This window comes from Scomber scombrus, chromosome 5 (genome assembly GCF_963691925.1).
Source record: "Scomber scombrus chromosome 5, fScoSco1.1, whole genome shotgun sequence".
NCBI classification, from domain to species: domain Eukaryota; kingdom Metazoa; phylum Chordata; class Actinopteri; order Scombriformes; family Scombridae; genus Scomber; species Scomber scombrus.
The window spans coordinates 6,560,078-6,587,293 of NC_084974.1; the positions used below are offsets into that span (position 1 = coordinate 6,560,078).

General features: G+C 40.6%; 1 protein-coding gene across 1 annotated transcript in view; it reads right to left on the bottom strand.

Moving 5' to 3' along the window:
• Positions 1-27,216, bottom strand: part of LOC133980531 (calsyntenin-2-like) — a 136,487-nt gene that overhangs the window by 36,800 nt on the left and 72,471 nt on the right. The window contains exons 6-8 of the mRNA XM_062419284.1: positions 17,040-17,225; positions 14,979-15,236; positions 13,174-13,295 (exon numbers count right to left, since the gene is read on the bottom strand). Coding sequence (XP_062275268.1) covers positions 13,174-13,295; positions 14,979-15,236; positions 17,040-17,225 — 566 coding nt within the window. The remainder of the gene's footprint in view (positions 1-13,173; positions 13,296-14,978; positions 15,237-17,039; positions 17,226-27,216) is intronic.

A 27,216-nucleotide genomic window follows, 5' to 3' on the forward strand; every position in this document is an offset into this window, starting at 1 on the left:
AATTATCATATTTGATGCACTAACATACTTGTTGATGCTGAACCTTAGTCATAAACAGCTCGATGCCCGGCTTATTGCTTACTGTATATATAACTATGTTGCACATGAGCACCTCGTGAGCTTTTTATGACTCTATGCCCATCACCACAATTCCCATACCAAATTCGCTGTAAATAACTAAAATAAATTCATATTATTTCATTATTCAAATCATCTTAAATTGTTATTTGACATACTGAGAAAAAAAAACATTCTGGTGGAAGCATGGAGTGTGTGTAGGTGTTCAGTGTACATATGCGCCTACATGTTGTGAACGCACAAACGCAATTTGAGAAGGTTACTAATTCTCTCCAAATGCTCATGAGGGGGCTCAGGATGGGTGTTGATTTGTAGGACGGCAGTTAATTATCTTTCAGAAGTGCTCCTGATTACCCTGCATGTTTCCTTTATGAATAGAACAAGTCTATCATACACCAGGGACAGAGGGAGGGAACAAAGAAAACTAAAGTGCTAAGCTGATAAGAAGAAAGCAAAAACAAGGTAAACAGAGAATGCTGAAAACCCAGCAGGAGGACATTTTCAGACTGCCATAAAGTCTAATGGAAAACAAAAGATATTGAACGCGCAGTCACTGCAGATTGGTTTAATGCCTGCACTAAGTCAAATGGGCAGCCACAATGTCTCCCCTTCACATGGTTTACCGTCTCACCCACTGCGGTGCACATCTACTCTTACACCTCAGCCTAGCCACTCTGAATCAGCTTCTCATAATGTCATTCATTTATAGTGCCACAAAAACAGTGGATGAAGTAGAAAATCCCTGCTCCAATTTAATACTGATTTGTGCTCTTTGTTGTACTGAAACCAGTGTTATGTGCAAGATGGATGAGGACAGGATTTTGTTTACTGCTGCATATAAGAAATGGTAGATTTTAAACAAACAAACAGAAAAGGTAATCATGCTTTCTTTGACAACTCTACTTTATGTCATTTTTTACAATCCAGCAGCACCGTCCATAATGATTGTGTTATGTGGATTTGAAGATAAAATTTGGCGTGCAATTACTTGCCTGGCCCAGAGCTGTTATTTTATAAAAGTAGTTTAATTCATTTAATAAGTAACACAACAAATGTTTGAATTTACAACTTGTTTCCATTCTCTTCTCCTTTCACCCCTGATACTCCTCTCTGCTTCTGTAATACTGGATGTTCAAGACATGGAGTTTGTATGTGAGCAACATCCGTCTGTCAGCTCGCATCCTGTCATTTTCTTTTCTAGCTGTCGAAAACAAAAAAAAACTACACACTTACATAAACATGTTTCCTCCATAATTTGTAGTTTTAGGAACACTCTGGCCCATTTAAAATGTTTACGGATCCAAGAGCTCCCAAAGCATTTTGCTGTAAATTGTTAGCAAATAGAAACAAATGAAGTAACAGAAAATGGGATTACGTTATTTCACCTCTGTTGATCTCCCAGTTGGAAAAGGAGCATGGCAACACTTCACTGAAATAAATGCACACTAAGGCAACGTTTAGAGCAAAACACATTGACGAAGCAGTCAAATTCATGGCTACGTTTGGCTTTAATGATGGTCATAATGAGCAGACCTCATTAAGCTGATAAAACATTGTCTATGGATGTTAGGTGCTTGGTGGAGACTTATTAGTGTAGCTAACCTGTATACAGCAAATCCATATAAACTAACTGGCTTTTCATTTTCTTCTTAACATCCCAATTGATAATGTTTGTAATATAATTTAAAGAGTCGGAGGAAAGCTAAATAAAAGTAATTATCTGCTTGTTGTGCAATTTTGGAGAAACGGGCTGATGTGAGAGCACTGCAGGTGTCTGTGTGTTTGTTTGTGTGTGTGTGTGTGTGTGTGTGTGTGTTGTGGGGCATCTTCATTGCCCCACAGGGAGACTGTGAGAAATAATGAATAAGTGACTGGGATGGCCTTTCCGTTCTCTAATTCATTCTTGAGTGGCAGATGAAAATGAGGAATATTTTGTCTTGTTTTCATACACCCTTCCTGTATAAGGAAATATCACTGCATAGATATAAGTGGAGTAGTTTGGAGGCACTTTGGGTCTCATTTTAAGTCTGACCAGCTCCAGCCCAATTTAACTGCTGATGTGGGAATGTGTGGATGTCTACACGTCAACACCAACAATGGTGTTAGAAGTAGTGCACGTATAAGGATGATTGATGCACTCTTTTTTGTACTTAACACCATTTACATAACCATTTATTTCCTGTTGTCCCTTTTCAGAATTGTGTCACATCTACATATGGAAATCCCTACCCCGAAAATTTTAAATCTTATCCCCAGCTCATTAAATTGTAGTTGAGAATGGTTGAATAAGCTTTCCATGTCCCAAAGGAAAGTTTCTGTGGTGTCTCTGCTGAGTCCGTGGCAGAGGGCAGTAGCAAGTGCAGACATCATGGTATGTAGGAGGTAAAAGTGCTGATTCCCTTTAAGGCCTGAATTCATTATTGATGCATGCACGATGCTGGATTTGTTTGTTGCATCAGGCCTGCAGACTCACTGAGTCACTTTCTCCCGGAGCCGCTCGGTGGATACTGGATATTGCTATGTGCTACTTTAAATACAACAGAGGATATCTCAATGGAGTAAAAGATTCTGACAGAGACGGAAGGTGGATGTCTGGGTGAGGGAGATGAGTATGGTAAAACAGAGAGAGCGAGGGAGAGAGAGGAGACTGTGAAACAACAGCAGCCTCAGCAGCAGCAGCGGAGAAAAAAAAGAAAAGTAAAACATGATCCCACAGGTTTAAACTGTCAGTACAAACCAAGCAGTGGTAAAAGTTGTCACAGACCTTTAGCACAGAGGTGGAAGGAGATAGACTGGCGAGAAACATTGTGCCATCTCGCCTACTGCCACACTACATCCATCACACGCCTCCTCTTGATTACCCAAACCCTGACAACATGTGCACCACCCATACTCCTACACCAAATTTATCAGCCCTCCGAACTAGGCTCACTCATTCCTCCGCCTCTCCGTCTCTATCTCTTCTTCAATCCATCTCTCTTTCTCATCCTTTTCTCTTACCACATTTAAGGTCAGGGTGGGATGTGCACAATAAATCTTCACTGTGGATTCTGACAGCCACCTTCAGTCCAGGAAGTGCTTTCGCCAGTAAGAGGCAAGAGCTGCACTGCACATAAACTTTTCGTCTTAAAAACTATTTGGGTAGGCAGAAAGTCTGGGAGGAGAGTTTGGGGGGTGTTATTTGGCCAGAAAGTAAGACAAATTGGTGGTGGGGGGGAAAACACACAAAGAAAGTGAGGAAGAGGAAAGGGCGAAGGCTAAAGGGAGAGATTTTCTGGAAGAGGGGAAGAGGGGATTCAGTGAACCCATTTGGTCCAGATTAATATGATGAATGGCACCAAGGAGCAGCTTTTACTGTGCTGTTATTTTCTTTTATTTGGCTTTTGTGAACCCTTTTACCACAAAGTGATATCAAAGGTCTCCCATTTCTAAGATTCTCACACACAAACACCTACTCACACACTGAGGGTACAAAAATTGTTAACATGTACAAAACTGCTGTAGAACGGACACACATAGACTTACATACACACAAAGACCTATTCACTCACACAGGGCGTATACACATTTAATTTTGTAAACATGTCTTTTTATCCTGACATACTAAAACATACACAGGCACACCGTAGAATTACTCAATATATAGATATAGATTTGGAATACAACCAGTTTGCTTACGGAGACTTGGAACTTAAACTTGTCTTTAAGGACTTAATTTGAGACCTGCCTTTACAAAATTTCAGACTTGACCTGGAGGTGCCCTGATGAACTTGGGATGCAACTTGACACTTGCTATCACAAGACCTGGGACTTGACTTAGACTGGTCCTAGAGTACCTGAGACTTCACTGGAGACTTGCCTTTACAAGAGATGAAAGTGGATGTGCCCTAAAAGGCTTTTATGTAACACGAGACATTATTTGACAAGACTTGAGACTTGCAAGTCTCTCTCTTGGCTCTCTGGGGCGGCTGTGTCTCAGGAGGTAGAAGCTTGGCTGTTGGATTCCCGGCTCTTCCAGTCCACATGTCGATGTGTCCTTGGGCAAGACACCAAAATTGCTCCCGTTGCTGTGCCAACGATGTATGAATGTGTATGAATGGTTAGTTTCCTCCTCCAGGTTGGCACCCTGGGTGGTCGCCCCTGCCATCAGTGTATGAATGTGTGTGAATGGGTGAGTGAGACATGTAATGTAAAAGCGCTTTGAGTGCTCATTAAGACTAGAAAAGTACACTCCATTTACCATTCATGATGGACTTGAGATGCAACTTGAGACAAGACCTGGGACTTGATTTGGACTAGTCCTTGTAAAAGCTTGAGAGTAGACCAGAGACTTGCTACTTGAAGTCCTGAGACTTGGCTCGGATGTGCCCTGAGGGACTTTTATGTAACTTGAAACTTGCTATTACAATCCAGACTTGACATGGACTTGTCCATAAGGACTTTGGACTTAACTTGACAGTCGTATTACAAGACTTGAGACATGGATTATTAAAAAATGACATCAGATTTGACACAAACTTGAGGCAGCTCTATTGGCTACACATTTCGAGAAAATCAAACCCGAGTACATAATACAGTAAATGTAATCACACCATCCACGCTCACTGCCATAAACCACAATATACAATAACACAAACACACAAAGTAACATCACAATACCTATCACCCATACTCTCTTTCCCACACACCCACACGAAAACTGGCACATAGTCACATTCAGCGAGGTAATAAAAGCCATTGCTCCTCCATTCTGTCACTTATTGGCCTCACCAGCACCATTTCCACCTATCTAAGACCTACAGCAACTCCCACTCTCATGAAAGAGGAGATAATATCCAGAGATGGAGGGATATGAAAGAAATAAAAATGATGGAAAACTGCATGGAACAGGGGTTTCAGAAAGTGTGTTTGTAATAAAGGCTGATTTCATTTGTGAAGCAGACTGTGATAGCAGAGGTTGAAAGACGCCTCTGCAGAATATTATAAGAGAACATAATGCTGTTGGTGATGAATGGGTGATATCATACCGAGAGGGCTGCAACGACCAAACATGCCTGCTCAGATTGCACGTATTAAATTATTATTTTGCATATTATTTTGCTTCCCTACGCCCCTGCCTGAATGTATTGATCCCACAGCCGCGTATCGTCGTGAGTGTGTGCGTGTGTGTTGCTCAGCAAATCTACCAGCCAGATCCCATTATGAGCGATATCAACAGTTAAGAAGTGTGACTGTTATTGTTCCATTATGTTTTTGCTTGTTTTATATTTCTATTCCTTCCAGCGACTCTCCTGCTGCCCAGTTATATAGTGGCATGCGTCTCCCTCAGTGGGAAATCATTTCTGTCAGTTCTTCCCTTTTTTGCCGCTGTCTCCATCTTTCTCCTCTTCACCTATTTTTCCACTTTCGATCTCTGTCCCCTGAGGTGTTTCTCTCTTTCACCTACATATTCTATCCCCTTTTTTTCCATTCCCTTTCTTACGCTGTCCTCTGTTTCTACCCTTTCATCTTTCTACGGTCATTGATTCCTGCTGTCAATAAAATCCTCCACCTGAATACAAACAAGGACATTTGCATGACCGCCAATCGATATATAAAGAAAAAAAGAAATCAGACACTGCTATGCTGCCGTTCAACAATAAAAACCCACAGTTTCAGTGTGAATCTGTGCTGTGGCAGAGAGAAAGTGGACACAGTGAAGGATTTTGACACACAGAGGGAATTGCACGCTCCGCTAGGTGTAATTTTACAGGTGGCATGGACGATCCTGTTTAAAGACCAATGTAAGCCCCCCCCCCCCCACCTTTGCTGTTGGAGGTGCAGCTGGACAGCGGTCACAGTATTTGTCAGTAAAGCTGTTAGATGTTAGCCCAGAGCTAGACGTTGGCGTTAAAAAACGCATTCATGCACACAAAAATACACACAAACACAAATCTGTAGGAGCTTACTGCATCACAAAAAGAAGGGAGAGTAAAATTGTGTGTATTTGTGTGTGTGTGTGTGTGTGTGTGTGTGTGTGTGTGTGTGAATGCATGAGGGAATGAGGGAAGGGGGCTCAGGTGAACAGACAAGACAAGAATTGGGGTTGAAACTGTCTGTATGAGGCTCCAGTCTGCATGCATTTCAGAGAGACAGTCAGGAAGACATTGTGTATGTGTGTGCTTATGTGTGTGTGTGTGTGTGTGTGTGTGTGTGTGTGTGTGTGTGTGTGTGTGTGCATGCGCGTGTGCGTGTGTGTGCGTGTGTGCCCATCATGCTCTTTGGAGCCAGTTGGTGCAGGGGAGCTCTAAATTTAGCAGGCTCTTTAGTAGGAGTCATCTATCATTCAACACGACCCCTCCCATGAGGAGGGAAATGCTGTGTGTAAGTGTGTGTGTGTGTGTGTGTGTGTGTGTTACAGAGAGGCCGTGAAATAAGGAATAAGAAATACTCTCGTCATAGATTAAACTATTTATTGCAACAAATGGTAATACAGTTTTTCTTGGCGTTGAAGGCTCCACCCTAGAGACCAGAGAGCGCAAAGCAAAACCCCCGTTGAGTGGGCCGAAAGCAAGACATGAATTACAGATTGACCCTAGAGCCATGATGGGACCCTGAACCAGAAAGGTGGAGGCTGGGGTGGTGGAGGCAAGCTTTCCGGCAGTAGTGTGAGCAACAGTGAAGCAGATCAGTGTAGGTGGGAGACATATTTAAATGGACTGCCTTGTGGTGAGTATGGCTGTGATTGGTGTGTGACTGATAAAGTATGCTGATTTAGTCAGTTGCTGTCAGCTGATTAGAGCTGGGGTGCATGACTTCTGTATGTGTTGCTTAATTAAAACAGCAACACACACAAGGTAAGAGACACAGACCTGCTAATGTTTGCATAGGCACAAAGGCTTTTCCTCTTTCACATGTTTGCTGGACACAAACTCTGAAATATAGGAATGAAAAAGGGCAGGGCACAACTGTTGTTTGATGTTTAAGGATCAAGACAGCAGAAAAACACAAATCCTGATTTTTGGCCATTTTGTTTGCAAAACACCCAGCTAAATGCCTTAAATTTAAAAATTGGTAATACTGTGTTGCTATGTTGATGGATCAAAACTGCACCCCCCTCATTTGCACATTAATTTGGTGCAAAATTGGAGACAGCTGCATGCGCTATTATTCAAGCCTGTGGCGATGGTCCATGCTCCTCATAGCAGGTCTGGGCCTGAGAGACAGCCGGTGTGTGAGAATGCCCTCTGCCTCCCTCTTTTACAATTTCATTCCGCTCCTAGCGAGACAGATGTGCAGTGCCACCCGTTTCTTGCAAAACACCACCACCTCCTTTTTTTTTCTCCTCCACTTTATAATAACAACAACATAATTTCATAACCTCATCAGGTAGTGTGGTCCCTAAAGATCACCTAGTTTACTAACAAGGAATTTCTGATGACAGCGCTCGACAGCAGCAAATCAGCAATTTGAAGATGCCAGATGCTCGGCGTTCAAATTGTGCTCAGTAGATTTTTGTTTTGACAATAAGCCTGGATCAGTGAAGAGGCAAATGTGGGGGAAGATCATGCCAAGGGTTTGGCAGAAAATCTGCAATTCTCCATCTTTTATTGTCAAGCATTGTTGACATGTACAATGGATGTGAGCACACACTTTGAAATTACATTTTACATCCACAAAGACGGGAAGGAAATGTATGAATCAATAGTGACTGATGTAAGTGCTGCTTGAAGTAGAATAATAAACCTTTATTTACTTTAATAGCATGGTGCTGAGGTCCATTATCGTCAAAATCATTCATGTTTCAATTCATGTAGTTTCGCCTATTACAACTAAAAAATACATCAAATGAAATGGAAATGTTTAATTGATACAACTTCACATGTTTCTTAAGAAAGACAAGAAACTAAGACAGAAACGGTTGAGTTCAGGCTATACAATATAAAATATATCCTCTGAGTTGCTAAGTTTAGGTTAATGAGTAAGGACAACCTCTGAGTTGTAGAAGTTGTATTTTCCTACTTTACACTTATTTTAAGCTACTGGTAAACAAAGTGTAGCATTTAGCAGCTTAAGGGCCTGATGTATCCCTCAGGACCTGCAAGCAGCTATAGGGAGAGTGAATATTGGACTTAGATGTGTCAGGAGGCCAGCAACGTTACCTAATAAATGCTTGCTGTTTGTCTGCTGGACATTAACCAGACAACAAACTGTCGTTTAAACATAGACAATGATTTTCCACAGTTCTTTTAAATGGCCTGGATCAATATGTATTACTGAAAGTATGTTCATAAACATTCCCACATATTGTCTCACTTGCTTTAACTTACTTGAGCCCATTGAGGAGATACATGCATTTAAACCATCATATGTATATGGTCACTGATTCAATTGTATATGTCCCATAGCTCTCCACGCGTGAAATCAGAGAAAGTCCCCCCTGAGTGATTGCTTGATTGCTTTCCTGGAAAAATAAGTGTTTTCCACGGGGTAGCCAAAGGTAACGATGTCACTTCCACATTCAATTTCGACTCCCCGTGGAAACATCATTTAGATCTCAATTATCCTAGTCGTTTTTTTTCCTCCCTCTTTTTGCAGCTGAAAGGCTGGAGGTGACTTCTCATTGATTTTCTCCTCTCGCCAAAGTCCCTCTACCCCGTCAGCCGGGGACACAATGCTGGCTTTGTTCTGACTGTACACTGAGCATTTTCATTTATCTCTCTACGTGGGACACATTATCAAACTCTTTAGAAACATGGGACCAGTGAAGCGCCACTGACAACTAATATTGGAAACCTCAAACAAAAATTCTACCTCTTATGGTCTTAATGGACCAGCCATGTCTCCCATCAACATTTAATGGACTTCTGCACAGTGGTTCAAAATGTGGAATGCCACTCAAAAATGTTCATTCAATTGATTCACCATTGCAAAACAGTGATTTAAGATGGTTTCCATTTATAGTGGAAGTGTTATGACGGTTAACTTGTAGAAATTAATAGAACTCCTCAAAGTGCTTGCAAGGTCAAAAAACTAATTTACTAAATATTTACTAATTTACATAAAAGTCTCATTATGATTCATGGTAACTTTGCACCAAAATTTCCCAATAGGCTTTATTTACTTTGTAAGGGTCTTTTCTTCCAGCTGATTTAGAGGGTTTCTATAGCATGGTATGACAATGCTGATCAGAGCCACGCACTTGTTTTAGCTACACTATCTGGGATCACTCTCATATGTGGACATGTCTAGAATTGCCTGATCTGTTGTTCAATTCAAAGCAGAAGTTTTCCTCTTTAGTCAGTTGTGGAGAGCAGTGAGCACAGGAACAAGTACTTTCTGTATTATATATCTTGTGGTACAGTCTTCTTGTTGGCTTTCTGCCTTTGCTTCCATTTTTCATGGAGTCAACTGGATAACCATCTATATTGCACTTAACATATTTATTGAATTGCTTACCAGACAATGACTGAAACACATCTCCTCCTGGTTGCTACTGTTTCTCTAGCACTTGCAAGCAAATTTCCCCAGAAGTATACCACTATGAAGTTAGATAAAACTAATCCAGAAGGCTTATTTTTGTGGTTACTTATTTGGATCCAAAGGCTTGCACTTTTTGAACCCGTATGCGTTTCCCAAAGCTCTATAATGGAGGTGAAGAGTGCAAAGTTAGACTGGATCATAGTAAGAGCAGCCACAATTATAGGAATAAGACTCAGATTGAAATATACTGGGATTTCCCTTGAAGCTGGAAAAGTTTAAAGAGCTTTGCTTTGAATAAACGTGAAACAAATGGGCTGTGATGGTTCTGACAGCTGCCTGAAGTCCATCCTTTATATAAAGTGTAGATGATTTAGTCTGTAAAGATGCTACCAACCAACAACTTCATTTACCGGCCTTATGAAAGTAACTTTGGCTGATTTATTGAGATGGTGAGTTTTATACCTCTAGATCAATAGAATAATAAATTCTCACTTGCAGTCAATACGCTGTGGAAGAACTAAAGCCTGAGTATGGGTTTTCTACTCTATTGTGTGTGTCACTCTTTCAAGCTGCCTGTGAATTTCCTGGACACCTGCGTGTGCCAAAGGGTATTTTTTGGACCGTGTAGACCAATCCAATTTTCTACACAGTTCCAACACATGCAGGGGCTCATTCATTGCTGGCACATGCTGAAAACATCTTCAAGATTGACAGTCTCCTTTGAGATGCTTGAATGAAAGTCTGCATTTAAAAAAATATGAAACCACGCACAAAAGACACGTTCAATACAAGCTCAAAGCAAAGCTCTTCAATGAAGTCAATAAAAACCTCAGGCCATCTCTCTCAACAATGTCCACAGCACAGATACCGAAGCTTAAAAAATACTGAATCATGCTGAGCACAATGGGCATATAAGCATTTACGCCACATTGCCTCAAACTACTCTGTCTGTTGTTAACAGATAGTACACTCATTTTTTTTCAGCAGGTAAAACTAATATCTGCAACCATCTTTCCCCCCATTCCAGCCATTATGCAGCGACTCGCAATACCTGATTGGATTGTATGAGAAATTAATTGGACTTCTGTGATAAACCAATGTAAGAAGAGGAAGAGATTCGTCTAAGGCAGGCTTTTCTGGGTTGGAGGTATTTGGAAGTTCATTTTGTTTAAAAGACATTAGCAGATGAGGAGGAAGCGGCAAGAAGACGAAAGGAGATAGCGACTTAATGAAAGTTTCTTTTCATGCCCCTGGGTTTCAGAGGCAACCATTAACAAGAGGGAGGGAAGATGAGAGGGAGACGTAGGAACAGAGATTCAAAAGTGTTCAGGAGACTCTACAGTTTAATAACTACAGTGCAGCTTGTTACAAAGATGTACGGGGTGCCGGCATAGTTCGTCCAAACTTTTATCACATAGAGGTAATAAATGAAAAAAAAATACTCAAGCTGAGATTTATTTAGATGAGACTACAGAGTTAATTACCTAAATCTTTTTTTATTAACCACCAAAAACTGTAAAAAAAAAAAAAAAAAAAAAAAAAAAAGAAGAAAGAAAAGAAAAGTCAAGCCGAAATATTCTATTTTAATTTTCATTCATGCAGAATTTCAGCAAATATGGCATCGGAGGAAACCAGCAGTTATGTGTTGCATCTTAACTTTGGTAAATTGCGTTTTTTTATGACTCCTTATAATTATAACAAATAAACAGGCTTATTAAGTAGAAAAAAATGTCTCTGCTTTAAATGCATTTAGGAGACAATCAGCAGAGAGGCTGAATGGCTTTACAACATTAAAGCAGCAAGAGATTGCTATTTCCTCCAGTGTAAAGAGATAAATTACACCCTACAGAAACAATTTAAAGGCTGATGGAATCACTTACAGGGATGCATTTTCAAGCCATTGCCTTAACTGATTATAGGATGTGTTAAAAATCAATACTGGGCTAATTGTTGAAAAATGACACACAACACAAAGTTTACATTTTCCTCCCGTTGGTGTTGCCTCTATAATAACATAGAATAATACCCTCAGTTGAAACTGAGGTATGCTTTTGTCACTATTCATCGAATGGCCAAACAAGTTTGAAATATTAAGTATAGCAAATGATGCTGCACAACTGTCAGGTTTTATTTGAGGACATTGATTCAAATGCTGGGCAGATATAGCACTATAAAGTTTGATGCATTTTTATTGTATTAACAAAAAAGCTGTAGCTGTACCTAGTAAACAGCTATGTATCTCTCTGCAATATACGTTAGTCTTACAGGATTTATTTAAGATGATAAGCATGCCACAGCTACATGGAAAGGATGAAGAGTGAGTGCTGTTTGTCTCCAGCAATAAGGCTGTATCTGCAGTGACACGTGTAGGTCACCGGCCTGGTTAGCGGTTTCTATTGAAGCGAATAGTTTAGCATTAGCACGTGTTTCTAGATAGCTAGTTATATCGAACAGCCGCCAGACATAATCTAGGGGTGTTTTCTTAGTTGCAGGAATTGTTACTCAGTCAGGGGAGTTAGCTACCTTCCAGGAATGCCACAGTGGAGTTTTTCATGGAGTACAATGGAAGAAGGGTGCTTGTTTATTGTGCATGCATTCAGCAAACACACCTTTAACTCCAGCTCATTAAACAATTAGAAGCGCCACCCAGTGACGCAACTTTCTACTGCATCAAAACCTGACAATTTTACATTGCGAATCCCTCATCTTCTACGCTGTTGGTTAATAGATCTTTGAAGTAATTCAGTTATTTACATTGTTGAACTGATTAACAGATTATTTGATATCCTTTATCACTTCTAAGAAATGTTCCCCCTTTGTTACTGACTGATAAGGCAAAGATCTCCTGTGTGAAAGGAAGAAGTGTGGGTTCGTGAGAAATGTGGACAGACAAAATGTGGAGAAAAAAAAACAAAACAGAAAAATGTGATGCTCTATGGGGAATTCTGAATCCAAATTCCTGTGGATGATGCCTCACACACAGTCAGGAGACTGATGAATGACCTCTTTCATGCTCTTCCCCTCAATCAAGATCAGAGCCCTGGGTGCTGCATCTGGATGCCCAGGCTCAGCTGTGTGTCTCTGTCCTGAATCACATGTCCTCGTTGGGAGAGCGTACGGTTTAGCAAGTCGAGGTGACCCGTCTGAGTTTAAGACAGCATCCTTGATCAGCAGACAGCTGCTGACAGCAGACGCATTATGCACATGTCCCTGAAGCAAGGAGAGCTCCCACCTGTTTGCTATCCTGTTATTCAAGTATCCGTCACTTTAAATATTTTCGCATATGGCGATATACTATTGAACATGCCTAGTCTAGCCTCACTTATATGAACACTTATATGAAATAAAACTGTATTTTATTTCTGGATATATTTGACCCTGAAAGGGCAGAGAAGAGGAAGAAAAGCTGTAGCGTAAAAGGAAAAAAATAGAAGGCTACATAACCATGGCAAATATTTATTTGAGTCACTTAATTCATTAAAAGCTGCACGGATGTTAAGTAGAATGGTATGAGCGTTCTCAAAATTAATTGGAGTTAATTAAAGGTCAGGCGAGTTTAAGAGGATTTCTTGCAACCAAGCAACAAACAGAAACACACACAGTGCCGTACGTTTCTTAGCATCAGCATCTTACCTGCTCCAGCTTCCAGTGGAACTCGGCAGGTCTGAAGGTGTCCACCTGAGTGAAGTCTCTCCTCAGCAGGAACACCAGCCGGCAATTATGGACATACAGTGAGTAGTGATGACGGTTCATTTCTGTAGGAGGGAGAGAGAGAAAGAGAAGTAAACACCAGGGATCACATCACCACGCATACTCAGTGTCAGGTAAAGCCAGTCTGACATCTGGCTTTATGAATCCTAATGACAAAAATGGGGCAGCGCTGTTCTGAAGGCAGCCAACTTTCTCCACACTTAAATCACAATATTTCACTGGAATTTTAAAAAACTAGACTCTTCAAACTTTGTTCTGTGCAGCAGTATTTCAACAATGACTTTTTCCCCAAATCCACACTGGGATCATGTGCATATAAAGCATAATTCAAAGCTCACAAAGATTAAAGATAGCACAGTGATGAGGCTAGGATATTAACTTTAATTTGAATATCCAATCAACTAGCTGTAATCATACATGGAGAAAAAATTTGCCAGTATATATGATTATACATTGTATACATTTCTATACATTTTCATGTATCCAGTCCGCATAACAGACCATTTCAAGTCCCCCAAATCAAATGAACACATAGGTCATTTAAACCTGCATGTCACAGCAACCAAATTGGAACCCATTAGGAGAAGGATAGGATAAGAGGCCAGTGCACAGTGAGATGAGGAAAAAATGAGATATTAAAAATAATTAAGGTGACTTCTAATGTGGATCTAATAGCTCCTATTAGGAGCGTAATATGCCACTTTCCAAAATCATTACAAATCACTGTTAAAATTTGATTCTGTTTCACGGTGTGACAACGCTGTGGATTTTTTTAGGCACACAAACGACTCTGCTAAAGTTAGGGATATATCATGGTTGTGTTAAAATGTTCATTTGAAATGTGGTTACTATTTCATTAAAGTTAGGCAACCTTCATTGTCATGGCAACAGTAAACACCAGGTTATGTATTTTTAAAAGAAAAATGTCTTCACTTGGTAGGAAATGGGAAATAAACAGCAACCTCCTTTTTGCCATCTAATAATCTATTAATTCACCCAACCCACCTTCTCCTAATAAGATATAATTATGTAATTATGTCAGCTGAACTTCTCTGGGTCATAATTACTACAGCCAGTCAATGTCTGTCATTCAAATGTAATTATAGGTTGGTTTTGGCAACTGAATTTACAACCTATAGAGTAATTTATATAGTATAGGCTTGAACATTTACATAAAGTCTCTCAACTTTCCTTTGTTTCCTTATATGGTGTTTTCCTGCTGTTGTATGTTTGTTATGCTCACATATATCAGACAGTGTCAGACATTATATCAAGCCCAACAGCCCTACATTATGGTTTGAGGATCCCCTACAAATAATAAGAGGCCAGTTCACAGTGTAGTGAGGCAAAAATGTGATATTAAAACGTATTAAAGTGACTTCTAATGTGGACCTAATAAGTCAGGAAATCCTGTCACACAGTAAACTGATTATGAGCTACCTTTTTGTTGATGGGGCCTAATCATTTGAAGTTCTACAGTACGAAGGTCACAGCTGAGGTTGGCTGGGTCTCTAAAGTTTTGGTTTGACCAGAAATCTCTCTTTGTGTTAGAAGAGTTAGCAAGAGTCAGCTAGGTAATCTCAGTTAAACTGTTGGTTATGACACATGAATCAAAACATGTCATCAACTTAATGTGTGAATGATATAATATTTGTTTTTAAATATAAAGTACTGACATATATTAACATCTCCATGTAATGATCCTTGAATCCCGGGTTCAAACTCACCAGTTTTGTCAGAGTTACAAAGCAGGGTTTCCTTCTCAGCTCTGAGCCCAGGACTAGGCCCATGTTTCATCCAGGTTGCTATGGTGAACTGGTCTGTCAGGTTCTGTGGTACCACCCAGTCTGGGATTTTAGCCGCTTGACGCCCATCAAACCTGAAGATCAAGTCACTGTCCCTGCCGCTGTCAGTCACCAGGGAAGCTGTCCAGTTGGTGGCGGCACTGGGGGCAGGCAGAAGGTCAGTGCTGCCTGATGAGGCTCCTGGGGTCATCACCGTGGGAACAAATAAGAGGTGGAACAGAAAATGTGTCAATAACAATCAGGGCAGATATGCAGTGTTGATTGGCCTAACCTTGGCTATGATTACTTATGAGTAAGGCAGATGGCAGGGCTTAATATGTAATCAATGGGCCGAGATGGATAGAGGATGCGAGTATCGATTCATGGCAAATGAAACTGACTTTCAAAAGGAAAAGAGATGTGAGTCATTGTTCACAAGTTCAGTACGTAGCTCACCAGTAAAACATGCTCCTATAGACACAGAGAGGACATATTGACAGAGGACTATGGTGAGACAAAGAGAAGACACATGGCAAGGACTTAAGAAGTGTCATGTGAATCAGCCTTGAGTGTTTAGAGCTGCCACTTTTGTTATATGATCCCTATACATGAATAACATAAGACACTAATCATTACTGCATTACTTTTAAAGCAGCTCCATCATTCATTTGATACAATAATCCCAATATAATGAATCCTAAACAAGCTTTTGTTTTCAAACTGTCACCTTGACACACATTATTTTTGCCATGTCGCTCACCTGACTGCTCAATGTATCTGACATGCCCTTACTGATCTATCTTTGCCCCTCTGTGTGACACTGAAAAATGCATTTCATGTGTTTAACCCACATTTATAAATCATTTGTAACAGCTTAGGGATGGTAATAAATCAAAGCGATACAGGAACCATGCTGTTGAGAGAGAAAAAAATGGGTAATGTCAGAATTCACCATGTCTCCCTTGTCCAGGCAAACAATTGCAACATGCATCTGTTCATTTCTGCTAATAACACTACATTAGCACATTAATTGATGTTTTTCCCCCGTCTGTAAAGCTCTGTTTTTCTCTACCTCACATGCGTACCAGTGTCGACGTTCTGACTCCAGTAATTAGATTCACTCAGTAAATAAATACGCATCGACTTCTCCAACACCCAGCTGCAGCCTTCTCTTCGCCCGATATCTTTGTACATTATCTCAAATTGATTGTGCTTTAAAAAAGCAATTACAATTTATTCTATTCGCTATCAGATAACGATTATGAGGTGCCTGAAAAGGACTCTTTAGTGGTAAACCATGCATGGACCGGGATCGAGGGGAGGCGGGGAGGGGACGGTATGCATTCAGATGAGCTGGAATGGAGCTTGTGAAGGCCGTTAGTCAAAGATGATGACTCCAGCCCCCCTGCTGGCGGTGCAGTGTGGGCGGGGAGGGGGGGAGCGGGTAAGCTCGGCTGCTTTGTTGGTGCTCTGGGCACCGACATGGTGGCTCGGCTGCTCATCAGTCACTGAGGAGAAAGCGTGGCTGCATCTAGGGGCGGCTAATGCCCTCGCTCTGTCACATCATTAGTGACACAGCTTTAAGTTGCCATTCTGGTGCCTTCATTTAGCGTAGGGGTTTTACGAGGGGACACAAGCCGAGATAGGAAAGCTACAAAGACCGGGAGCTTTCAGATGTTGGTTTAAAAAGAGCAGTGAAAGACTCCTCAGGCCCTGTCTGACCATGGTGCCATTCCGCTGATGCTTTTAGCAGCTTACTTCTAATTCACTGCACTAACTTTCAGTTTGCCGCCTCACTCAGAAGTCATCTTTGAAGAGCCATCAACTGTATATCCTACATATCCATCACCATCCCAATAGCCAACAGTTTTACTAATCTAATATGATTTACTGCTTCATGTCAGGAAAGCACACTCAATCTCTTTCAGCTTGTCATTCTGGTCACACAGGCACAATTTATGGTATTCAGAACACAACAGTCACATTTCAGAAAGCAGAACCAACCACAGAGTTTCTGTAAAGATTTCTCGGAGTAGGTCTCTCGGTCGCAGCCTTTCCCAATGTGGCTGGTCTGCAACTCCACCGTGGTCCTCACTGACGACAGCGGCCCGCCACAGGTCTCCAGGTGCATCTCGGGAAACAGCTGCTTACTGCCTGTTCCTGGCTCATAGTCCACTTTTTTATTCCAACCTAGGAGAAGAGGGAGATGGAGTGAGTGTTAGGGATGGCCGAGAAGATAGATTGAAACTGCGGAGTCTGTCCTCCTGGATGGAATTATCAACGAGGTGTAATGATATCTGATTTTCACAAGCATACTTGTTGCTTTTGTTGTTGCAGTTTTGCGAGTAATTTTGTCCATTTAGGCTACCATCAAAACAAGACTCAATTTCCAATTTTTCACTGTCAGTTATATTTCTGACATTTCATCACAACTCAATATCCTTCTGCCAGAATGTGCCCGGCTAATGAAATTGCTGCATTGTTGTTGGGCGTGCAGTGCAGTACCTGCATTAGCGGCAGCAGTCATTATGCTGTCACTGTCCCATCAGCTGTGAATTGTGTTTTCTGTCCAGGCAGGCTATTATTCTGTGCTGCAGAGATGTTTTCGCTTTTACCTTCCTTTTTCCCAGCCTTTGTGGTGTGAGTTTGTGTTTGTCTGCACAGCCTTTCCCAAAGATAACAAAAGAATAAACCGCCACATGATGTTGCCTGTTTAGTGCTTATTTGAGTTTTGTTTACTGTGCGTCAATGTCAGTCATTACCTCAGATTCAAACAGTGTACCCGGCATATGAGTTAAGTTTATTTTATTTGACATAGACATCCCAATAGCATTGAAACTAGACACAATTAGGCACACGCACCAGATACACTGTATATATTGTCTGCAGTGAAGCTAGACAGGAGCTTTTTTTGAAAGGAACATTGAAAAATTGAAAGAGAAAAAAAAGATAAGAAAATAAAAATACATCCACAAAAAATACCGGTGTTATACAAAGGTATTAGGTGTGAGAACAGTGTCGTTTCTCTTTTAGCCATGATTCAACATCTCTATTGAAAACATTGAAATTGTGCTGCATTTTCAACTCAGTTGGTAGACTGTGTCATAGTTTTACTCCTTTTCCAGAGAAGAGTGTCCAAATGAGGTTTTGCATATTGCAATGCAATACTTAATGTTTATTAAGCCCCGTTTTCTGACTTTACAAGAGTGCTGGTGTCTTGTAACAAATTCATTAAGCAGGGAATTAACATGACCAGTTGAGATTTGCAAATATTATTCACGGTTATCAAGTCTTAGATGTGAATCCAAGAGGATTCTTAAGTATTTAAATTTGTTAATCTCACTGATGACCTCATTCTTTATTTTTTAACACAAATCTTTCATTTTCATGTTGATTATGTGTAGAAAACAGATGAAACTTTTTTTCCACAATGATTTAGTCTAATAATTATTATTGTTGTGTGGAATATATCTCAATGAATGTGTGGAGGATGTGTTTTTTTTTAACTTGCAGCACCTTACGAGAGTATGACTCTTTCGTTGTATGGATTTTAACGATACAATGACAGTAAAAGCATTCTGATTCTGAGAGGACTCAAGCCATTGTGATACAGAATGTAAAGTAAGGATTTAATGGGCTGGTCAGCAGCTTTGCAAGATGTTCTGGCAGATGTATAAATAGCTGTATCATCAGCGTACATTCGGCAGCCGACTCCAGGACAGTTCTGAGGTAGGTCAATGTTGAATAGCAATGGACCTAGAACCGACCCCTGGGGTATCCCCATGCTATTAGCACAGAGAGTGGACTTTTCTTATTCTCTCACAAATTGTACCCTTCCCCTGAGGTAGGAATCAAACCATTGTGAGGCATGATTAGAAAACTGGAATTTGTCAAGCTTGGATATCAATACACTGTGGCTGACAGTGCTTTTTTTAAGACTAAGAAAACTGCTCTCACAGCATGACAGTAGTACCTGTAATCGGTGTCAACAGAGATTTCCCACATTTGCTTTGTCATCAGCCTGTCAGTCCAGTACCTGTCTTCTGTCATACAGCAGCATCATTGCATCATCCCTGCATGAAATTAGCTCTTTAAGAGCAAAATTTAGCACCCAATTCTCAACCCACCCTATCCCATCCATGCCAGTACACACAAACAAGTTCCTATTCATCCATCTACCTGTTTATCTATCTATTGAGCATTGTTGGATAGTAGCTGGAGGCGTGAGCATGACACCCAACTGACTGGAGAAGAAAGAGAACAGCTCTTTGTTGCTCACCAGCCTGTTAAATCTACCATGTTTGCTTCCTAACACAATCACCACCCCATGCTCAACACTCATCACATACACAGGCTGCATCTGTTTTGTAGTTGATTTACCTCCTCTGGACTGCGATTACTGTGGGCTGCTGCAGCACTGTTACCATGGGATTGTCAGTAGCAGTGATGAGAATAGGCACAAACAATGGTGGACACTAAATGGGAACAAAACATATGCATGAGCACAAAAAAAGAAAAAAAAAACACAAAAGGATTGGCTGTATTTTCCTCCCATACACATTTCTATTGCACACAGTTACTGTATATACTTAACTGTATGTATGACTTGTGTATATCAACTTATTCTGCAGGCCCCTTTGCACATTGTGACAATAAGCGGTGTCTAATGGCTAAAAGCTAGTATTGACAAAAAGCTAATGGGTTTGTAACTGGCCAAATCTGAAGAGCCATCATCATCTGCAGCAGTGACTGCAGACACACTTAATGCACCTAGCAATGACAGACTGGCAGCAGCTAGCTGACCTTGATGGGGAGATTTGTCACTCATTCTTCTGCAATCAGTCAATGCCACACATTTTGATAAATATAGCACAATGTGTACTTGAAATATAGCATCAGCACTTTGGGAAGTACGCTTATTCACTTTTCTGCCAAGAGTTAAATGAGACAATATCTGTTCAGTATAAAATATAACCAGGTGACAGTTACTTACTTACCTTAACATAGCATAAAGACATGAAACAGCTAGCCTGGCTCAATCTAATATAAAAAATCTGCCTACCAGCACTTCTAATGTTCTAATAGTTTCCATCTTAAATCTCAAAAAGTTGAATTATTCCTTTAAGCAATACAACATTTTCCAACAAAATTAAGATTTGTTGAATGGAGTTAATATGCAGTGTAGATGCTAGAAGAAACTCTCAACTTATTCATCAATAGTCTTCTTCTGTTGCAGTAATTTATCTCATATCCTGCTGAGTATTTGGCTCTAACAGTGCCTCGCTGGCTCCAAGGGAGAGGAGAATGGGACAGAGCCTGGTTAAGGATGCATGGGAAGGAGTGAGGTAACATGGAAGGATAAATGAAGGGAAATGGGTTGAGGACATAGTCTGCATATAGATATGAGAGGAAGGGTTGGGCTGAGTTTGGAAGTGGGTGATTAAGGTTTACGGGTTAGAGAGCACCGGACAAACATGAAGGCTAGGGAAAGGTGCTGACTCCGAGGAGAGATTAAGACACTTTCACTTTCATCACCTCTTAATAGTTTTAATCTCGTGGAGTGAACACCTGTAGTCTATTTGTCTGGAGGGCACAGTGACCAGCTTCCACCCACTAATCCTTCAGACATATGGATACAAAGTGTAACTGTAGGCTGTCTCCTGCCAGAGTGCATGATTTACATATTCATACATCCACTGGCCAGCCTGACCTCTATGAGGAAGAGAGAGTGGGCTTATTATTGAATTTGCTGACACTTCTCAAGCATCATTCCCATATCCCAATGTTTTTTAGCCACAGTAGCTGCGAGGCTCCAAGGATGTTAATGTCAGTTGGCTGGCCAGTCCACCAGTTCAGTGCATACTGAAATATCTCAGCAAATATGGGACTGATTGCCATGAAATTTTGTAAAGTCACTCAATGTCCCTAGAGGATGAATATTAAAGACTTTTCCTCTATCACCACCATGAGCTCAAATTGTTTAATTATCCGGGTAAATGTCTCAACATCCTCTACAAGTATTGGCATAACATTTGATTTACGCTAGTATGTATCCTAATAAATTTGGTGGTGTCCACATTTTGTTTGGGTCACAAAGAAATGTCTTGACAACTATTGTATGACTATTCCCGACAGTTCCCCAGTTAAATAACTTTGGTTATTTTCTTCTAGTTTCACATGGTATGGTGAACATGCTAAACATTATCTGTTAACATTGTCAATATTTGCATGCTGTTAGCATTTAGCTCGAAGCAACACTGTGCCTCAATAAAGCCAAGGAGCGCTAGCATGGCTATGGACACTAAGTTTGTTATGTGCTCTATCTATGGAATACTTGTTTTGCAATCTCATTATCTTGTAATGTCTGCAAGGTTACTGGAATGGTATAGCTGGCCAACGAATATGCCTGAGCAGAAAAGATTGATCGGCATGTCTGGCAGTCCTGACTACTACTTAGTTTGCTGTGGGTGCTTTCTATTTTATTGGTTCCTGAAAGAACGAGAGAGTACCACTCTGCAGCTAATGTCTGTCACTCCAGTGTGTCAGGGGGGACAAATGTATCAAGGTAAAACTTTTTCAACTCCCCACAAGCATTTTAGGTCCTTTGAATCTCTGTCTAGATTGCCAGCATGTGTATTACATGCCAACTAACAATGGCTATTGTCTCTTTCTGTATCTTTGTATGTATTAGACTTATGGTCAAGTTTCTTCATTTATTACCAATTACCCCAACGCAACATTCAAATTTGCCTTTGTATTGACCAGGACGATTTTGACAATGTTCTTGAGGGAATGCTCTCCAAAAGCAACTTTTTTGACATCTACATGTTTTTTTTTTCTCAGTCCATTACTTTAAATACCCTCATGATAAAAAAACAAGAGAGACGTTTTTGTCAGTATGTTTGAGAGGTCTGTGTATTGGGCGTCATACCACATCAGTGCCCATTACACACAGGTTTCTTGTAAAAAAAATAGGGTGATGGGGCCAATTCAGCACTGTAGTGACCCTTCCTGCAACAGACGGCGATGATGAATGGAAACAGAAGGTGTGCAGTGCACAGCCCTCAAATGTAATGAGGAATGGGTTTGCTGGTAGGAAGGCAAATGAGTTACAAGGAGCGTGGGTGCAGCATATCATGGAAACAAATAGCAAGACAAAGTACAGCAGTAGATGTTCTTTCACACCAAGACTCCCCTCAGTGCTAAGACATGAGGTAGAGGATGCTGAAACAGTGAGGAAGCACTGAAGTAAATGTGGGACATTTGGAAAAAGAAAAGGAAATGATCAGAAAAACTAAGAAAAAAACTACCAAAAAAAACCTGTTTTATTAATTTAACAGCTTATGTTTAAATAAGGTCCATAAAAAATGCCTCATAAGATTGATAAATATGTTGCAACAGCATTTATCTTTAATATTGGGAAACGCTGCAGTGATAAAATGAAGCAGGTCCTTTGCCAGAAACCCACTGGACTGCACTGAAGTGTGTTCACTGGGACAAAACAAAGAAACACATGTCTTTACTTGGTGCTTTTTAAAAAACATCTTGATAATGGCCCTTTTTTTCAATGTTTCGATTTCTGGAAGCCCTGGATGCCAAATCTTCTTCATCCTCCATCTCCCCGTCCCCCCGTCCCCCATCCTCAAAGCTTTTAAGCATTGATGCATTTTTCTGAAATGTGGTAAAAATGACGTCAGTACCTTTCTACAAAGCCATGTGTTTGTTTATGATATAACGTGATCCTTTGCAGTACAATATTCTGACACCGGTATCTTGACGCTTTCTTTTTTTTCTGTTATTGAGTTTGAGGTATTCTATTCTCTTCTGCAGCCATTTATTTCGAAATGTTCAGCTTTGTAGCCTTTCATCAGTTTATGACTGCCTGACATTGGGATAATGGCATAGTAATCATGTTGAGACGGTTTCATTTACACTGTCTCAAACTCTAAAATGAATAACATGGTGAATGAATAAAGCACTAGTTCTATTGCTGTAGTGGAATGAAAGTAGGTACATTTATTCAAGTACTATTGCTCTACTAGGTTATTTTAAATTAGTGCTAGTTTTAGTGGCTAGTTTAGGAAAATATTGTGCTTTTCATGTCATCATGTATGTGATAACAATAATTAATATGTAGATTCAGATTTTACAAACAATAAATGTGATCAGATTAAAATATGCGATTACCCAACAGTAAGTAAAGAAGTTCATAGTTTCACTTCCACCAGCTACAGCATAAAATATTACATACATCTGTAACATCTGTAATAATAATCCACTAATGTAACACTGAGAGGGGGCATTGTGCTGTATAATGAGTACTTTTTGATAGTTTAGGTACATTTAGCTGCCAATACTTCTGTTCTTTTACTCAAAAATCAATTATCTAGATAGAAGTTCTTAAAATGATCTGTTTTGTCTCTCTTAATTAAAAATCCAGAATCTAAAAATGTGCAAATTCAAGTGCGAATTCACATTCAAGTGGAGTAACACATTTTGTGAGTGGAGGGGGACTTTAATTTCAGTCAAGGACCTTTTCTTATAACAGAATATTAGAAAAACTGCTGAACTGATTTTACTTCAATGAAAGATCTGAATACGTCTTCCACCATTGCATTCTGATAGATTCTCTTATGTTTTGTGTTGTCACCTTGGGAGAGTGTCTGTCTAGTGTCCGTACACACACCAGCCACCATTAAAGGCTCTATTTTCAGGCCGACCGTCGTACATGAAGCAGTGCTTCTTGTATTCTTGCAGGGCCACTGCTGAGCTGCACTTGTGTCCCTGCTAAATAATTTAGTCCTATATAAGAGACTCTGTAGGACCCTGCTGATGCTGACTATCACTCACAGGCGCAACAAGAGCTCCAAAATGTACAGACAGTACAAACAGGGTAAACACATGCACACATATATACAACTACATACAAACAGACGGACCTTCAAATACAAAAAGCACACACAGACACAGTTACACACAGATTTGTACTTAAGCCCGGCTATCTTAAAAGCAGTGTGGGTTTAATAGATATTTGGTCTCTATTGAGTTGTGTGCTTGCCTGCAGTACTGCTGAAAAGAACTCACACAGCGGGCCCAAGAGCTACTCTTTTTGTGAATACGAGAGGAGGACGAGAGGCAGAGGAAGAAAGGCAGACTTGAAAACGACCATGTGGTGCTGAGTGCAGATGTACAAAATCCTCATTGTGGATGTGATCACTGGAGACACTTGTAGGTAGGTAGCTAGGTAGGGGTGTGTGTGTATGTGTGTGTGTTTTAATGTTCTGATGTGCCCTGCATATGAAAAAAATAAGGTAAATTAATTTTTGGCAACAGGATCATAAGATGTGATTGAAAATGTTTTCTTGGGAATCATTATGTGCAGTTCTGCCAACAGATTATACTTGAAATGGTACAGTTTAGTGATTGTGGGAGCACTGATATGTAATGTTAACCTATTAGGATGCTATATATCAGCATTGAGCTCTACAGTATTATAAAAACAATGCCAAATATGCAGAAAAACAGATTATGTTTTAGTTTTCCTACTTTTTCTTGACTACAGGAGACTCAACAACATATACGGATGAAATTTTGACACTGTGTTTTCACATGTGTTCAGTGAGCAGAAACACGTACACAGTGCATACAGGTATATCCACTGCTGTATTAGTACAGACATGTAGCTGAGGTGTGTTTCCACCTTCCTCCTTCAAATGAAGGGTGTGAAAAGTACAGAGTGAGACATGGTGAGGAAGGGAAGATGGATAGAGGTGCTTAAGAAAATGATGCATCATCACACTTTCTTGCTGTTCCCCCATTTCTTTGGAGGGTGTGGAAGACTGAGCATGTGTGTGCCATCGGTAGGTTTCTCACATGCATTTTAAATGTGTATGAGACGTGTGAACATTTGGGATAATGATTATGTGAATACTGTGTGTGTGTGTGTGTGCCTGCGCGCATGTAAAAATGCTGACACCATGTACAAGTAGTGGGAGGGGGGTCGTCATTACTCGTCCCAGCCATCAGTGGGAGAGCAATTTCCATTTAAAAGAGCACTCTGCTCTCACTTTCCTTCCTTTCCCTTTCCTCTCCACCTCTGTCCTCCTCCATCGCCCTGCACTTCATAGTCCCATCTTTCTGATTTTTCCTCTTCTTCCCTCAACGTCCTTCTCTCTCTTCCCCCCCCCCAACAATGCCCTGAAAGCATTCATTTTAATGCTTTCAGGCTTTGCGCACCATACAAGAGACCCTTTTTTTCATTCTAGAGTGCATAGAGATCTTACTTGTTTTGTTGGAGCGTGGGTTAGGCAACAGAAATATATTTTAAAAAATCTGGTGGCTGAGAAAAAATTTAAAAGCAAGATAAAAAAAGTTCACTCATAAGAGAAAAATTCTAATTTAGATAAAAGAGGACACTGATATATTATCACTATATAACAGTGATATCACAAATATTAACCTGTAATACTAACCTGTGGCTGAAAACAGTGAATTAAACCAAGATATGGGCTGTGAAACCAAAACATGAGATTAAAGATGTTAAAACTCGTTGTGGAGCTGCCGGAGGGACTGAGAAGCCAAGTGATTATTCTCTGTGGGATTGTCACAGCAAGATTAGAAACATTGTAAATGTGATAAATATCATTTGTCATTACCCAAATCTCAGCTGTAACAGGAGAACTTTGCCCACAGAGCAGGAAATTACAGATGTGGTCTGTGCAGCACCCGAGGTAATAGAACCACATTCCTATTACAGTAGTATTATTAAGCCTCTAAAGGGATAATACTAATGAAATTACACTTTTTCTCACTTTACTGCTGGAAACCTCTTAAAAGAGTCCCATTTGTCTAGTGTAACTATAATTCTCCCCCCCCCCCCTTTTGAGGATTGAGTGAAATTGAAATGTTAATCCTGTGTGTTTAAAGTGAAGACACTGGACGATCTGGGTAAAAAAGGAGTAATTTCATATCAGCGGTTGGGAATGCTTTGGGATACTCTCCACCTTCTCTTTTCATCCTGGTCATGGTGGCAGACTAAGCAGACTACCCGAGAGGTCCTCCATCTCCCCATGGTCGAGATCCCACGGGAATCCCAGGCTAGTTGGGCTATACACTGTGAGCCCTCCAGCATGTCTGCCCCAGGGTCGGCTCTCTCCACAGGCAGGTTTTCTACCCCCCAATCCAAAGCTCATAGCCATGGTGAAGGTCAGAATGTAACTGTATATCAACTGATAAGCTCGACATTACAAGAGTCTGCATGTGTGCGGCGCTGGCCTTTTGTCTCAATCTTGCGGTTCATCGGAGCGTTGCGTGAACTAGACCCCGAGATGCTTTGAAGACCCTCCTTTGGGAAAAACCTTTTCCCTTGAGGGAAAACTTTTTTTTTTTTTTTTTTTACTCTTCTGCTTTGTTTTTGTCTTATCCAGTCACTCCCTGCTGTTTTATCCCTCCCTTACTCCCTTTCTTCACTTTGTCTTTGTAATCATGATCGTTCAATGTCGCCTTGACACTGAGGTGGCATTATAAAGGAAACTTCAATCTCAACAGGCAGAAAGACAAGAGCTGAGGGAGTGTAATAACTCTGCTGTAGGTGTGTGTGTGTAGGTGTGTTGGTGTGCATTTGTGTCTATGTTACGTCCATCTCCGTGCTTCTGTATGGGTATGTTTTATGCATACATCCATATGTGATCATTTATCTACAGTTTGTTGACAGGTGTGTGCGTGTGTGGATTTGTTTTCTATCAACCTGCCTCCTTCTCCTTCCTCTCTCTGTCTCTCTGTCTCTCTCTCTATTCTACACCTCTCAGGAAACACACACAGATTTCCTTTATATCCAGCCATTGCTCTCCTCTGACACAAGACGGTGAACCTAGAGTGTCAGGCTCTTTTCTATCTTTTTACCCCTGCCACCATTCATCTATCCCTCACGCTTGAAGTGAAGGAGGAGGGTATGGGGGGGTGCATGTGAGTTGATCCCTGTGACAGTGTGTGTGTGTGTGTGTGTGTGGGTGTGTGTGTGTGATGGTGTAATGCAATAAAAGTGAAAAGTGGAGAAAGAACAGAGTGTGTTGACTCTGCTTTTCACTGGAGACTAACGGATTCATACTTCAAACTGGTGGATCAGAGACGACAGACAAGTGTGGAGAATTAAAGAAACGCTAACTTTAGGGCGAACTGATAA